Below are 17,076 nucleotides of genomic sequence, written 5' to 3'. Positions count from 1 at the left end.
ATCTCGTTTCACTCCCTCACTGAGAAGCTCAAAGGGGGCCTGAAGCTCAAACATAACAATAATAGACTTTATAATAGAAGTGGATCAAGAATGGATGATTTCCAGGATTGGCATTGCGGCAGAAATTCATCAATCAAAGGAGACTCTCGCCCTTAAAATGAACCCGTTTTATTGTCTGTTTTATGATGGATGCCAAAATGACCAATACTGTATAAAAATTATTAAAGAAGATCATCGTGACTTAATGACACTTGGATGGCACCAATACAATGTAGATCACCAAGACGAAACAATCATAATTCTGATCAGTTCCAAAGTGTACATCTCCTGCGTATGTCTTAGACATATGCTCTTAGACTCATTACCAGCCTGGACCCTAGTAATGGATTGTTTGCCAACACTCGACCCATTACTAGGCCAGTATGAGCTATTACTAGAACGACACATAGGATCCAGGCTAGGGCCAAGGACGACCCATTACTGGCCTGGATCCTAGAAAACTGGACCTGTTTTCTAGATGCTGGTAATGGGCCATTCGCCGTTCACTTCTAAGAGCGTTTGCCGGCCCTGTGCAGTGAATGGCTCTTTCGCTTGAAAGAGGTAGCAGCTAACTTCAGAAAGCTGGCTCTGATAGCTTTGGTGAATGACCCGTTACTTAGCTATGTCGCTTTTTGATCCCTCGATGCCCGCTCTTCCTATCATTGCAAAGCGGTGGATTGTTCACCCATCAATAGGGAATGTTAGCTAGGTTTAGACCATTTTACCCAACTGATGATGGTAATCTAATGGGTCATTCGCGAACGCTTTTAGAGTTGGCTCTTTGAGCGTTCGCAAACAAGCCATTACTAGGATCTGGACAAGAACCAAGATTTTGCGTTGTGGCATTCTTTGAGACAAAGAATGCTCTTACAGCTGGAGTGTCCAAAGTGCTGCCAAAGGGCCATTTTTAAAGGCCCACAGCACATTCTAAAAATATAATTGAACAAAAATAGAGTAATTTTACAAAAAAGTGAAAATATTAAGAACAAAGCTGTAACCTAATGAGAAAAAGTTGTAATTTTGAGAATAACGTTGTAATATTATGAGGAAAAAATACGTCATTTTGGTAGCATGAATTTGAAATATTAAAGAAAAAAGACGCATCATGAAAAACAAACAAAACAATAAATGAAGTTGTAATTGGTTGCAATTGGCTGGTGACCAGTGCAAGGTGTACTCCTCCTCCCTCCCCAAGACAGCTGGGATAGGCTCGCGGCCCTAGTAAGGACAATCGGTACAGAAAATGGATGGGGTTGTAATGTTTGGAAAATTAAGTAGTGGAAAAAGTTCTAATGTTACAAGAATTGTCAAAATATTATGGGAGCAAAGTCAGAAAAGTCAAGAAAATTTACAAGAAGAAAGTTCAAATAGTTGCAAATTTTAAAGAAACAACAGCATAAACGAAAAAACAGCCATCATTTTACAAGAATAAAATCAAAATATTAAGAGAAAAAAAGTTGCAATTTTACACTTAAGCTTACAATAAACTTGTGACATTATGAGGAAAAATAATGTCATTTTAGTAGGACAGAGTTGAAATACTAAAGAATTTTTTTTTTTTTAAGTCATAATATTATGACAAGCAAACAAAACAAAAACAAGTTTTGGAAAATTAGGTTTGGGGAAAAGTTATAGTATAATAGTATAATATAATAGTATAATAGTATGGGAATAAAGTCAAAATATTACGAGAATGAAGTCATAATATTACGAGAATTTTTTTTTTTTACAAAGATTATTTAAATAAAAAAATAACAGCAGAAATGGGCAAGAAAGAACAAAGACTAAAGTTCATACTAATAATAGGCTTTTTCACCTATATCACTAAGCTGAAATGCAGTTTTTTTCTTATATACATAATTGTGTTGCTTCGCTAAATATCAAAGTGGCCCTTGCATCCTTTCATTTTTCACTATGTGGCCCCTAGTGGAAAACATTTGGACAACCCTGTGAACGGCTCTTTCAGTTCATTTCACTCTGCAAAAGTTTGCAAACAGCCCATCATCACTACAACCCAGGCTAGAGCCAATATTGTGCTTATACACATGCAGCAGATGTACACATTTGCACTGATGAAAATCATGATTGTTTCATCCTGGTGGTCTACGCCGTATTGGTGCCACTGTCATTATGTGACGATGAAAATTTGCATCTAAAGTTGCACACAAATCTAGGAGGTCGTCAGCATAGAATGCAAGACAAGAATTTAAATGCCAGTTGACCTCATTATTGGAATGAGCACATTAATGTGTTCATGCTATCCTCAGGACATGTGTGCACACACACTTGATAGTGTGTCCTCCCCCACTGTTACCATGACACTTGGAGCTTCAATTATACACCTCACTTTGAGCCTCAAATTGGCTTGGCACAAATCCACATTTTATTCATTCGGCTTGAGCTTGGACTCACTCATCTTTCACTCTTTCTCTTTGACATGGACTCTTTCCATATGGGCTGCCTGACTGTCCTCCTCAACACACCTGGTCTCCAAAATAGAGCATTAATAATTGGTTTAGCTGTGATCAACAGTGAGACTGATCATACAAAAGCCATCAAGACTGAATATTTTCATCTCAAATGGAGAAATGTATGGCAAGAACAGTCCGACGGCTTTGCCGAGCAGTACTGAGGTAGTTTTTGCAATAGTTCTTTCTACCAAATCCCAACTGATGACAGCTTGTCCACAAGGTTGCATTTAGTCACGGTCAAAGCTCACGTCAGTGCTCTACCAATTGGAATTTTTCACCAATTTTCCTCACATTGTAGTCTGACCATTTTCTATGTGTGTGCAGGAAAAACCTCACTCTAAAACATTAAAAAAAACTCTGCCATCCGCAAGAATTTTGCTTTGATGTTCACCTTTTAAGTCAACCGTGAAACATCAACATCAGTGCTTATTTGTTCAACCTTGGATCAGGGAAAAGGTTTGAAAGAAAACATTCTGCTCATCCGCTTAAGTAATTCTCGCCAGTGAATCAACACTGAGTCACACTTAATGAGTCTTCCTCTAAAGTTCACATTTGAACGGTAAATGCAACATTAGTTTCCCAATCAAGAGCTAAGTTTCAGCATTAATGGGTTTTCAACAAGCTCAGTGTATATTTGCCCCACAGCACATACACCAAAGCGCATAACATTTCCCCATCACAACAATAAAGACAGTCGAACCTCTCTTTTCGTAGGATTCAGTTTTCGATGACAAATGATTACTATAAATATGTCTCGGTTATCGTACGGCCAAACAGTGCCCGATCAAAGCATCTGCACGTTGGTGACTCAATCTCTGTGAAGAATGGATAGTGGCTCTTTTCGAGTTGGGACACTATAGACTGATTCCAGCCATTGTGTGTGTGTGTGTGGTTTATTTGTTCATAGAACGCACACAGAACGATAAATAACTCAGTGTCCCCCAAGCGCTGATGAGACGTTTTGTGTGCTTTTTTTTTGTTGTTTTTTTTAAATTACGGCTGCAAAATAAAACAAGTGCTAGAACTCTGACATAGAAGGTGAGAAACACCACTGAATTCAAGAAATTACTTGCAGGACTCGTGACTTTTTGAAACGAGATTAATGAGAAAAACAGAGGTTCCACTGTAAAATATGGCTTGCTTTTCTTGCCAAACTAAAAAGGCTGAAGTATGCATCACAATGTGTTATGACATCAAAACAACAAGCCCAATATGACTTTAAAATGCATCAGGTAAACCATCTATTTCCAACAACCACATTGCATGGTTTGAAGCCCTTTGCAATGCTTTCAGCAGCGTACGAAAAGTCCGGGCGATGTAGAAAAAGAATCAAGAGAAACTGGCATGGTGAAAGGTCCGGGGTCACAGACAACATACTGTAGGTGCAGCTGAGCCTTGAAGATAATGGCGTGGCAGCACAACATAAAGAAATCTCGCCTGGCTGTGGTGCAGTGAGGTGTGCGTGTGTGTATGTGCTGAGTTACCTGAGGTGGGTGACTTGCTTCTCTCCATGTCAACAGACTGCTGGTTGTCAGAGAGTTCAGTAAGGCCTGCCACAGCCAATGGCAGCCCCGAAGAAGAGAACATAATATACAGAAGGTCTGTGTGATTATTTTAATATCACCAGATGAACAGATTCAACAGACATCAACGTATTTCATGTCAGCCACTCTGAGACCAAAGAACTTTGTTTTGAACACATATTGCAGTTGGAAAACCAGATAGACAGCCATGATAATCCAAAAATATTGGGAGTTGTTTACGACTTTCAGCAAGTATTTATGGTTCCATTGACAATTATGTCAAACAGTTATGTCACTTCTGAGCCCCTGAAAATGGAGGTATCCTGCATAAAATGTCAGTAAATTGGATTTTGAACAAAATCCAAACAGATATCCCCGAGTTAAAGCTGCTATATGCCACCGGCTCAAAACATTTTTTTCAACCGAAAAAATATAATAACACCACCACTGGCTAGCATATGCCACCAACAGTGGTTTAAAATAACAGATTGAACAAAACAAATGTCTGGATTTTTTCACAATAACCTATTAAACTATATAAAAATTACTGTACATTGTTGTTTGGCCCAAATAAGACTGGTCACTCACAGCCGTTGGTATTCAGGTAAGTCAAATACACGTCTTGGTTATGGTACAATATTGCATGTAACAAACTAGTCCGTTTGCCCTGCACTGTATCCTTCTGTGTAATTTTGCCCAAACAAAGCACCCTCCTGTTCGTGCATTTTTTATTGAGTGCGACTGCTAAATATCCCACCGTAGGGCCAAAAAAAGTTGTGAGTGCCAGCACTTGGATAAAGAGGGTGAGAAACACTTTTGAATTCTCGTCAGGATGTACGGAAAGTCTGCATCAACAACAACTTCCATCCATTCGTTGTTTATAATATATTTTTAAATAAATAATTTCTTCTTATTAAATAATTATTTATGCATTTTGTAGGGATGCTTTTATGCTACCAATTCCGATACCCATCATCCATGAGTGATATCAGCCGATACCAATCACATGGATTAACTGTACATTTGTGTGATGAGTGCTGTTGGCCAGGGTCGCCATTAGACAATTCCTAGGGCCCCTGGGCAATATGTAATGTTCATTAACAACACACAAATAGTGTTTGGAGGACAAGACATACTGTATAGTACAATGACGCCAATAGACACTTGAAAAAGTTAGTACGTACCCGATGGAAGTAATATCCACTTGACGGTAGGAGAAAAACGAGCTCCAAACTAATCGCATTGCTTGTTTGTTTTTAAAAACAAAATGTCACTGTGGTAAAGAGTTACATTTGGAGTCCAAAGACAAGAAGCTACGCAGATAATTCTAGCTAATTCTAGCTAGCTAGTTAGCTGCGGACAACTAGGCAAAGCACACACACTGGCATCGATTGGCTGAACCATTGGAGGTTTTACAGACTAGTGTTGATTCTGGGGCAATACGGGACAAGGTGAGTTCCTTCTCGGCTCAATACGGGTGTTGTCAACCCTACGTGACACAGCACAAATGTACATTCATGTCATGTCTGTGTTGTCATGACATGAACTGTCATGTCCACGCCGCAGTGCAATCGTTTTTTGTGATCGGCTTTGAAAGGCATTTATTGGCATATGCCGATCACATGTTTTTTACGGAAATCGGCCGATACCAATTGGTGGCCGACTATTATATATATATTATATATTAGTATTTTGTATTTGTTGTATTTGTTAATAAATAAATAATGTTATTATAATAATGTTATTATTCAATTATTCAATTATTCAATTATTATACATATTAAATAATTGTATTATGTAGAGGTAAAAATACATTATTATTTATAAAAAAATAATTATATTATAAATAATATGATTATTTATAATACAAATATTTTTGTTAATATTTTGGGTGTCTAGAACAGATCAATTGGATTTACATTATTTTCTATTGAAAAAACTGTATATTGTTTTTCAAATGAAAAACATTTCAGCATGAATAGTCTGACATTTTCTCTAGAAGTCATCTGCTCAGGTTGTATTGATTTGTCTCCTTGCATGCAAATGTAATTAAATTGCACCTATTCTCAAGGAACGTGCCTTGTCTCTTGTCTATTTTGGAGCCAGCAGCAGATTTTCTCTTGACAACTAGTTAGCGCCTTCTAAGCATCCGCCTATCCGTGACATACAGCAGCTTTAACTGAGCTCAAAGATCACATTATTACATATTTTTTAAAGATGAATTTTCTTTACTGCTCTTCGGTGTTCACTTTGAGCAGAGTGGCTGAATCCTGGTGCGACCTGCACTACAGTATGTTCAGTTTTATCTTTATAAATCTTGAATTTGAGCGATGAAGCCAGATTGCTTTGATATGTTGACATGATTACGTAGTGCAAAATCACATGCTTAAGTAGCACACACCAATACAAAACCAAAGAACCACATGAAGGCTCAGGATCTGCGTGCATTGCATGCATCAAACACAGGCAATAAGGGGAAGTAGTTTCTTTCCTTTGACGTAACCCCACCCCAAATGCTCAACATTGAGCTTTTAGTCAAAGTGAACCAATCTTGTTCAACTTGACTTGAAAAATTCAGTCCATCAAATGGATCATGTAATATTCATAACTGGCCTTACTAACAGACTCCAGGGAGTGTCTGTGTTTCTGCAAAAGACAAACCCGGGACATGAGTGGAACAGGCAGCTCCAGTTTATTGGCTAAATCAGTTATGATATCTTGTTATGAGACCAGACATTGCCACCATCATTCCAAGCATCTCCCCGTTTGTCTTTGTTATTTCCCTTTTTCAACACACACACACACACACACACACACACATACCGCAGCCTACCGAGTAGGCTTGACTTACTCTGGTAGGATGTACGGATCCTTTTCTTTGAATCGGAATAAAAGTTAGACAGGCCACGCATGCAAAATTCTGTCAGGCAGGCCCACATGCCCACACCAGCAGCCACAGAGTCACCATTAGGTTGGAGAGGGACGAGGAGGAGGAGGAGGAGGAGGAGGAGGAGGGGGTGGATGAAGAAGTGGTTGTAAGGAGGGTGTAGTGGAACAGTAAGTAGGTGTGGGTGAGAAGTGAAGATCGGGGAGTTGGGAAGGAAAGGAGCAGGATAATTGAGCATGGATAGATGAGGAATAGATGGATGGATGAGGAATCATGAGAAGCAAGTGTGGGGCCATAATGAAGGAAAAAGGGGGGAAGGGGAAAGAGAAAAGAAAACATTGGCTTAGAGGGGAAAAGAAAGTGAAATCAGGTAGCATCTGCAACTGCAGCAGACTTGGAGAAATGCTAAAGCAGGGGTGTCCAAAGCGCGGCCTGGGGCTCTTTTTCGTTATTGGCCCACGGCACATTATTATAATAAAAGTAAACATAAAAGCAAAACTTGCAGCAAAAAAAGAAAAATAGGCAAAAAAAAAATTGCAAAAAGGCACAATGTAATGAAACAAAGTTGAACTGTTGATTACTATAAAAACACAACACTTTGTCTTTAAACATCACACGTTCTTCGAACCTGCGGAATAAAATCCTGACAAGGGACGCAAAAGTTAAGGTTGAGTGCACTCAAAACTTGCTTATTTTTTGCAGTGTTCGTCATAAAAAATATGCAAAAAAATAACTCAATAAAGTTCATGAAAAAAAGCGGCAAATAAAAGCTTGGGCTCAGTTGATAACAGTGGTGATGATTTGGACACCACACGATTTTTAACTCTCAATTCATAATTAACTTTATAATGTTGGCCCGATCCTGTATATGGCCTAGCTTCTTGTTTTGCAGCTGGTGTGGGTTAGAAGCAAAACAGACGCCACTCAAGGTGCGCCCATGACAAAATAACGCGTGTGATGGCGGCGGACACGAAACAAAATTGTTATTAGATTTTCAAAGCCCCTGTACTTGGTCAATATTATCTGTGTAGCAGAAATTGTGTACATATTTTGCAAACAGCACATCAATAATGACTTCTATTGCAAATTTTTCCAGGATGTTCAGTAATTACAGTTCATGTCAGAGCCACTCTATAAAACCATGATATTGCTGTCAAGTCTTTTGCGTTTTTTTTGTTTTTTCCAATATCCAGGGTTAAATCACCAATCCGGAAAAGAACAAACGTTATCCAAGATTCATTTTATCACCACTATACCTCAATAATGTAACAATTACAACCATGGAATTTCCATTTCACGTACCACTAACAATTTCAAAATATACACAGAATAGAGAATCCTTGTAAAAAAAATCTCTGCAGGTTCGGAAAACATGTCATATTTAACTTTTTTTTTTAATCTAAAGTGGAAAAAGTTTGGACACCCCTGTGCAAAGGCAATACTGAACTGAAGAAAATCAAATGTATCAATAAATTATACCAGCAGCATATACAGTAGCTGTTGCATCGACTGACTGTCTGTGTGGTTGCTTAAAATATTGGAATTAGCAGAGAAATACAAACAAATTCAAGAGAAAGTGTCTGAATGCGTCATTTATTTGGCCTGTTGTTTCGCAGGACTGTGTTGTGATAAATCCAGCACCACCTGTGGTGTGCGAAAAGGCCACCGTGGTCGTTTTTTTTTTTTATCTCTGTATTGATTTTGTAGAGCCAACACAGAGAGACCTTTATAAACTACAAGTGTGGCAACGGCCAATAACAAGTCTTATGCAACAACCAATAAAAGAGTTACCTCTGGAGCTTATAGTAACCCTTCCATCCACATTGTCGCTGCCTTTTCACACTAATACCAAATTGCTTTGAAACATTTTTGACTACACTTGTGAGTATTATGTCAAATATCCTACCACTTCAAAAAACAACATGGCATCTAAAATATTTAACACTGAAGATATGGCTGAACATTTTCAAAGAGCATTAGTGTGAAAAAGTCGTTTGACAGGAAAGATCAGTTTCGAGGAAAAGGATGGCGTAGGTCAGGAGGGGCGACAAGAGCTCTATGGCCTTTGACTCCGGGTCTCAGTTTGAGTAGCACTAAAATATAGACAGGAAGCCAACTGAAGGGACAACATGCATAATAATGCAATGCAGACTGACACATATCCTGTTAACATGCCCCTCATATCAGAGTGCAGACGTGTGACAGGCATACACACATGGGTGGATGTTTTTGTTTCTCTATTCAATTTTATGAGAGACAGGCAAAAGAGAGAAGGAGGAAAAAAGGGGTTGGACTGCAGAGATTGCGTTTTTTTGACTGAATGACCATTTTCAGAGTGTAATATTATTTCATCAGTAACGCTATATCAGATACAGAAGAAGTGTTCCAAAGCTTTACTATCACTAGAACCAGGGATGTCTGGAATTTCTCTTGGTGATTGTGTACTTATCTTGGAGATTAATAAAGTATCTATCTATATATTGGCATAAAAATGGTTTGGTATGGTTTTTTCTACCGATAATGATATCGGCACGTGTTATGACGTGCTCCACACAGCAACAAGCTATCTCAGTATGTCCATGGTTTCAAGCTACACACGGAGATGCAACTTTCAACTTTATTATTCTGATTACGGATAAACTAACTCAGCGGTAACATGCTTATATCTAAAACAAAAGTTATCTGTTCACTTGTAGCGGCTAGTTATGTAGAAAAAAAAAGTGTATTGTTTGATGGATTTGCTTCGCATCATGAACTCCACTACAGAAATCAGTGTTATCTACATGTCCGCTTCTTCAAATATTATTTCATGATGAGTTGGAAAATGCGCCCATTGCTGAAACATATTTAATATGTTGTCTTGACTTTGGCTGCATTGTCTTTTGAATAATCATTTTCATTTCTTGTATATCTGTAATGTTTAATAGCAAATGTTAACTGGATGTCATACATGAACTGTGTGTACTAATGAACGTTACGTAGCTATTTTGACATATTAGCAGTACTCAGGTTATGTACGTATGTCAACTACTTTGATTACCTGTGAACTTTGAAAATGTGAATGTGAAATACTAATCATTAATAGTATTTCAAAGTTTACCGGTTAGATTTATAAATGTTATATGTTTTATAAGAGCGCGGTAGATCATTTTGACTTGTAATTTGCATGCTGAAAATATGCGTGGACCCCTGATATACATGTATAATGTACATAAATACACACTCCTATTTTTTTTTTTATAAATATAGTGAATATATTTTTTTTCCTACATTTATAGTAGGAAGTAGATCTTTAGGACTTGGTCATTTTCAAAGTAGCTCGCAGGCTGAAAAAGTGTGAGCACCCATGGTGTAGTTTTTTTTAGACCAGTTTGTGACCACTTGACATTCTGCAGTAATACAGTGCTAGTACATTTTCAAAGAAAAATGTACTGGTACTATAATTATTCACTAGACCTACTTTACCAAACTGTTAACATTAATCTATTATCAAACTGTATTTGCGTTTTGGAAACAATTTATCAGCAAATGCACTGCTTATAAACTTACTCCCTTTCCAGAGTTAGTCTACCTGTTCAAAACAGACACCTTTAATTTGTCTGCTAGTGTTGATTGATTAAAGCCCTTAAAATAATGGTATTGATTAGAGGAGGAATCTAATTAAACCACCTCTATTATTGATTATTCATGAAGGTACCTGTGGATAGATCAGTCTAGACATTGATCAGCTTAAATATATGCCAACAGCTCCGGAGAGGACAGAAAAGGAAAGAAACATGAGATAGACAAAGAAGGAGTACAGGACAGAAAAAAGAAGAGAGCCTACATGTAATGGCCAAATACAGTGCCCCCCAGAAGTATTTGATTTTTGCTGTAACTGACATCAAAAGATGAATATGAGACAAGAGAGATACCTTCTTTCCAGCCCTCTGCAGATTGTTGCATAGTAACATAGTAGGACACACACGGGCAGAAAAACCCACACCTTTCAGTCACATGTTCTAATACTTTTGCTCACATGAAAAATGGGTGGGTTCAAACAAAAGGTGCTATCTTCTAAGCTGCGAATCCAGATGTGAATACCTGGAAATAAAAGCTGAAATGTTGACATACAAACGGTATATAAATATACAAACAAGTACCAATACAAGTTTAAAATGGAAATAAAACCAACTATTTTAAAGTTTTCTCATAATGCATTGCGTCTAAGCAAAGCATTCATTGGTGCCTGCTGGGGTGCTGCAATGATGTCAGCCTCCCTCTGGGCTCTGGGCTTCTCTGGCTCCCTCTGGTGGACAAAGCCAGCATTGCAGCACCATCCATCCATCCATCAATTGGTTCATCAAGGCCTGTAGCCTTTTCCAAACGGAAAATGATACAGTAACTAAGCGGCTTGGGGAACAACAACAGTCACATAGTAACATCTGACAAAAAGATCTAAAAACACTGACACAGCAAACTTTGTGAAAACTAAGCCTTGTGTCATCCTCAAAACCTTTGGCCACAACTGTCTCATATTTATCTTTTGATGCCAAACCCAAATGTTTTCAGCAAAATTAAAGGAATTGGTCTCGCTCTTCCAATACTTCTGGAGGGCACTGTATATGACTCTTGACAAGGCATAGGTGTTCAGTGTGTGTGTGTTAGTTGGGTACATGCACGTGTGAGCGTGTGTGTGTAGTTGGACCCTGGAAATGTGTGTGTTCTCTACCTGAGGTGGACTGTCTGTTCCTGCGGGGGGATCGGGTAAGGCGTTGGTAGGGATCAGCGGCTCCGTACAAATCCAGAGTGGACATGCACAACAGGATGGTTTTCTGCAAGTAGTCGACCACCGCAAGGCCATTACAGTTTCCGAATGCCAAACTGGGGACAGACACAAAAAGGAAAGGAGGGGCAAGACTTAGAAGACTTATGGCAATGTCACCATGTTACAATTCCTTTAAAGACATTATAGTCCCATGTAATAGCAACTCTGTCCACATAACTGTGACTTTTATAGGCAATAAAAGTATGTCTGTAGATTTCATCACTTGAACAGGAGGCAAGCACTTCACTTATTGATCATCTAATTGCTTGTTTGTGTGTAAGGAGGATAATAGAAAAGCTACAACATCGGGCCGTGTCTGGATTAAAGTGTTGATCTACATTTTTTACAACAGTGGGAGCACTTTTCTTTATTTCACTTTATTCATCAGTGGATAATGAATCTGAATGACAAATTTCAGGCTTATGCAGGAGGTGGTATGCCTAAAGGTGTACAATTTGGTGGCGGTCCAATTTCAGGATTGTTCAGTCTTGGCAGATCTGTGCTCAACTGAGTGCTATTCTCGTTACAATTGATTTCCCAGAAGCTTCACAGCCAATTGCTACCCCTCTGCTTTAAAACCAGTTTAACACTAAGGTGATGTATCAACACTGATGGCCCCATAAACATAGAAAGCCCATATAAAAAATGAGTTTTTCTTTAACCATTTTCTCGGGTTTCATCCATTTGTTTTATGTTTAGTTTTTGACTATGATTGGGTTGGTTCGAGTTTTCCCCCCATGTTCACTTTACTCTGTGACCTCTATTCCCTCCCAAGCGCACAGGCCCTCTACTTTCTTTCCTCAAAAGAGAAATGAGAAAAAGATCACCAAAACTACCAGTGCATTCCAAACTGACAAAAATACAGGAAGTGACTCACAGGCCATAGGCGGAGTTGATGTCTAGGCTTGAGATTTGCTGTGGAGGTTCTCCATCCATCCAAGGCAGCTGGATGACCAGCTCTGCCTGGTAGCCAGGAGGTACACGCGCCACCCGATCTTTTACCCTAAAAATAGGCAAACCATCAATGGGATGTTTCGCACAAACACCACACTATTTGCTATTTTGTTTTTACATAATTGTTTTACCATAGTTACCATAATCTAAGTGTTATTATTAAGCCAATCATTTAAAAAATACAACATTCAAGAGTATTTTCACCCTACATTTCCAACCATTCCTCATCTCTAAGGCTGTATTATCCCAGTCCGATTTTGTTTTAAATTTTTACGCACTGCTCTATTTTCAAGTCACTCACAGGTGATATCGCCGCTTGCATTTGCAGAACAAAATGCATAACATAATTTAGACCTGAAAGTGCAAGCATTACTCTTCAGTACATTCAGATTTCAATAGTAAGGTACTATACGAGGTGTGTCAGAAAAGTTCCAGGACTGATGTCACAAAAGATAGAAAGATGTATTTCAAATCCAAACTACAAACTACAAGCGTTCCCCTGTCAAAGTAATCCCCTGGAGTCTGATGCACTTTGCCTTCTCAGCAACGCCTTCATGCACTCCTGGAAGGATTCTTGCGGGATCCTTCGCGGCTTCGTCGTCAAAGCCATCCTGATGTCATCCACACTTTGGAAACGGGTCGCCCTGATGATCATCTTGAGCTTGGGAAAGAGGGGACAAAAAAAAATCACACAGAACCAGGTTGGGTGAGTAGGGAGGTTGTTCCAGCTCGGTCATGTTCTTCTCCGCCGGGAACTGTTGGATACTCAGGGCATCGTGGGCGGCCACAAGTTGTCCTGCTGCAACTCTCACCTCTTCTTGTGCACTGAAACGCTGCAAGATCTCTTTGTAGACATATTGGCTGATCGTCTGGCCCTGTGGCAAGAACTGAACGATGGACGATGCTCCTCACATGGAAGAATGTGATCAACATGAACAGTCCTGGAACCTGTCTGACACACCTCAAAACTACTATTCAAAACCAAAAATGATAAATATTTTTTTGGGAACCCCCGGTGCCACCAAGAATTTTGGGCCCCATAAACATTGGGCCCTCCAGCTGTGATCATTACATCTGTAGGACCTAACTGACCCATTAAAAGCTATTTTTATACGATTTAACTTAGACTTGAATTTTGTTAGGTACATGTTTTGGAGTACTGTTGTTCAATAAATCATTTATTATTTTTACAAAATACATGTTTTTACAAAATAACAAATGAAGAAAATTTAAAAACTGTAAAAGAAGGAACAGCAGCAGCTGTACCATTACACCACCAGAGACTGACAGGTGATTCGGTGAATTCTATGGGCCCCATGAAAAAAATCAACAAGAGCGGTGTCAGACTACACGGCTCCTTTTTTCGTCTCCTGCCTCGGGCTGATTGTGCAAAACAAGGCCCCCCGTGTACGCATTGCAGCACGGGTTCTGTGTCTAGGGAGGGGCAGCCAAGGTTATAATACATAATGCTGGTATAATCGTAAACTGCAGTGACTTAAAGAAACATTTATTGCTGTTATTTATCAATGGAACTCTATCGTACTTAAGGCAGAGGGCGCTGTCTTTGACACCCTCCGGTGTGCCGCCACCAGGGCTTGCTGGGTGTTGGTGGTGGGGCTGGGGAGAGTGAGAGCCTGAGTGTGGCTCTGAGAAGCAGGGGTTGTTTTCATTTTCCGATGGAGAAATGACATCCTCCGACTCACATTGCAGTCGCACCTCCAGGGACTGGTGAGAAGACAAATATTATTATCTTTCATCATATCACTTGACAACATAGTTGCCATCACCTACTGTTCATGTCGTAGTATTTATTGTTGTACAGGTACATCATTTCAAATGAACACAAACTCAAATCATGTTCCAAACACAACATTTGACCTCATGGACTCCTTCTTTCTATTAAAATGTTGTACTCACTCACCACAATTTGAGTGTTGGCATCGTATTTGCTGAAGCGATACAGGATGATGTGGGCCGAGATCCCAACGACGCAAAAGATGCGACTCTGGGGACACCAGCTGACCATTTGGACGGCAAAGGGGTCTTCATCCACCAATTCTGCTGCACGACCCTCACTGGGCTTTGGCTTTTCAAACACCTTGGAGGTCTTCAACTTGTACAACATCTGCAGTGTGACTGACAGGAAAAATGTTTTATTTTTGGAGATAACGCAATTCAGACATCCATGCACAGTGTTGTGAAAAAGGATCAGAACTTGGCAAGAAGATCCAAAAAGGCTTTCAATTTGTGATGTAAAAGCATCTTGATGGGTCTGAGGTATCAGACTGTTCTGGTGAAATTCGCTGGTGAAAAGTACATCTGTTACTGGTATTTACAGATTTGTTTCTTTACAAAATGAAAGGATTTGCCTTTGGGTGACATCTATGTGTTTTTTATTTGTCATTTTATTTTCTATTAGTTTTATGAAATGATTGATTAATGTACTATTATTAGTATTAATGTATCTTGTTATAGTTATTATACAGTATATTCTTTTTTTAATTTTATTTTTTTTCCAATGTCTTCTGCATAATTTACACAGTAGGCTTATTACATAATCAAACTAATATTTCACCTCCATTAAAAAAAAAAGGTCAAGCAGCTTTACGTACATTATATAGTAAGCATTAAAAATGTATAGAATATTTTGTCAGGCCTAGAGAATGGTTAATATGAGCTCTGTGTAATAATAGTGCATTGTTTTATAATTGAATATGTCTCTAGAAACACATTGAGTGCTCCTAAACAATAAAGGTTTAATGTGTGTTGATCAAAGACATTTGGGACGAATAAAACCAAATCATAAAAAACGATGGACTGCATGTGTTGAATGTGAAAAATCATAATATTTTACAAGCTGAGGTCAAGCAAACAGAATAAAGAATTCACATTACTGACAGTCAATCAGTGGAAACTCGTAGACAAAGAAGGAACATTATTTAAAAAGGGAATATGTTAGGGCTGTCTAAGAGCCATTATTTTTCTCGGCAGACGGTGTGAGGACCAAATGGTATAGAAAAAAAACAAACAAACAGAAAAAAACTATAGCGGAACCTCGCTTAGCGTGTTTTTCAGTTAACGTTGAAGATTTACGCCAAAATTTTGCGTACATTTTCCGGTTAGCATACAACACAGTGCACCTCTTGTTGTCTTATTAATACACTGCATGATTCCAGCTGTGTTCTTAATGTATTTTTTATCACAAAAGGTCCTTAGCTTCTAACAAAGAAGCTAGCATTCTACCGTAACCAGAAGTCAGCTACATAGCCCGTCTATGATGTCATCAGCAGTTGACTTTCAAAATTGTTACCACAAAACATGTTTTTAAAGTTTTACATGCATAAAACAATTTTAAATGCTTATAAGTGACAAATGAAAGGGATACATTAACATTTAAAGTTGCTTTTACCTTCACTGTAGATGTGATTCATGATGTGAGTGTTCCCACCGACACAGTATGACAGCGAGACACCACATGGACACCATCTTCCTGTTTTGTCATGAGTTATTTCTTGAATTCAGTACAATTCAATAGTGCTTTTCACCTTCTGTATCAAAATACAGGCACATGAAACTTTCTGTGGCTCCATGTTGGGTTTTTTGAAGTGAGAAACACGATTGAATTCAAGACATAACTCATGGCAAAACAGGAAGGTGGAGTTTGTGTGGTGTCTCGCTGCCACACCGTGTCTTTGGGAACATTCACATTAAGAATCATGTCTTCAATGAAGGTAAACGTAACATTAAATGTACCTTTATCCCTTTCATTCATCATTTATATGTATTTATATGCAATTGGAATTGTTTACTGCATGCACAGTAAAAGTATAAAAACATGTTTTCTGTTAACATTTTTGGCTTTCTGAAACAGATTAATTAAATTTACGTGATTTCTTATGGGAAAAATGTATTCAGTTTGTGTCCGTTTCAGTTAGAGTCGCAAATGTAAAATTGCATATGTCTCTTTGTAAAAACCAAAAATCTGGCAAAGACTTTAAAATGATATAACCATTACAAAAAATAAATAAATAAGGAAAAAGTCATGTTTTTTGAGCATGCTTTCTGACAAAACTAGCTATGGACAAAATGTGATATACAGTCGATCCATGCTTTCCGCAGAGGTTCCGTTCAAGCCTTACCAGCAATTGAGACGCTCATAAAAATTTCTATTTTTGCCGCCCCGGCTCATACTGTAGCTTTGCCTCACTTAACTACGGTGCTTTCAAGGGCCGTGGAACAAGGTGCGGCATCTCAACACTTATCGAAGTGAAGCATGAAGACAGAAACATGTAAAAATTGTGGGCTGGTACATATATGCTGTGCTTATTACCAACTTAGAGTGGGCGAGATGTGTTTTCTGCAGAAAAAAACGGGAGAAAAAAAATTCCTTGATGA

General features: G+C 38.6%; 1 protein-coding gene across 11 annotated transcripts in view; it reads right to left on the bottom strand.

Moving 5' to 3' along the window:
- stxbp5l (syntaxin binding protein 5L) overlaps positions 1 to 17,076 on the bottom strand; it is a 165,006-nt gene that overhangs the window by 35,714 nt on the left and 112,216 nt on the right. For 7 of the 11 annotated variants that reach the window (XM_054788200.1, XM_054788203.1, XM_054788201.1 and 4 more), the window contains exons 15-20: positions 14,603 to 14,817; positions 14,225 to 14,406; positions 12,605 to 12,730; positions 11,632 to 11,783; positions 6,885 to 6,953; positions 3,995 to 4,060 (exon numbers count right to left, since the gene is read on the bottom strand). In XM_054788200.1, coding sequence (XP_054644175.1) covers positions 3,995 to 4,060; positions 6,885 to 6,953; positions 11,632 to 11,783; positions 12,605 to 12,730; positions 14,225 to 14,406; positions 14,603 to 14,817 — 810 coding nt within the window. The remainder of the gene's footprint in view (positions 1 to 3,994; positions 4,061 to 6,884; positions 6,954 to 11,631; positions 11,784 to 12,604; positions 12,731 to 14,224; positions 14,407 to 14,602; positions 14,818 to 17,076) is intronic. The other 4 variants (XM_054788202.1, XM_054788205.1, XM_054788207.1 and 1 more) reach the window with 1 other exon arrangement.

This window comes from Dunckerocampus dactyliophorus, chromosome 9 (genome assembly GCF_027744805.1).
Source record: "Dunckerocampus dactyliophorus isolate RoL2022-P2 chromosome 9, RoL_Ddac_1.1, whole genome shotgun sequence".
In the NCBI taxonomy this organism is placed as follows: Eukaryota; Metazoa; Chordata; class Actinopteri; order Syngnathiformes; family Syngnathidae; genus Dunckerocampus; species Dunckerocampus dactyliophorus.
This window is presented reverse-complemented; position numbering and strand designations above follow the sequence as displayed.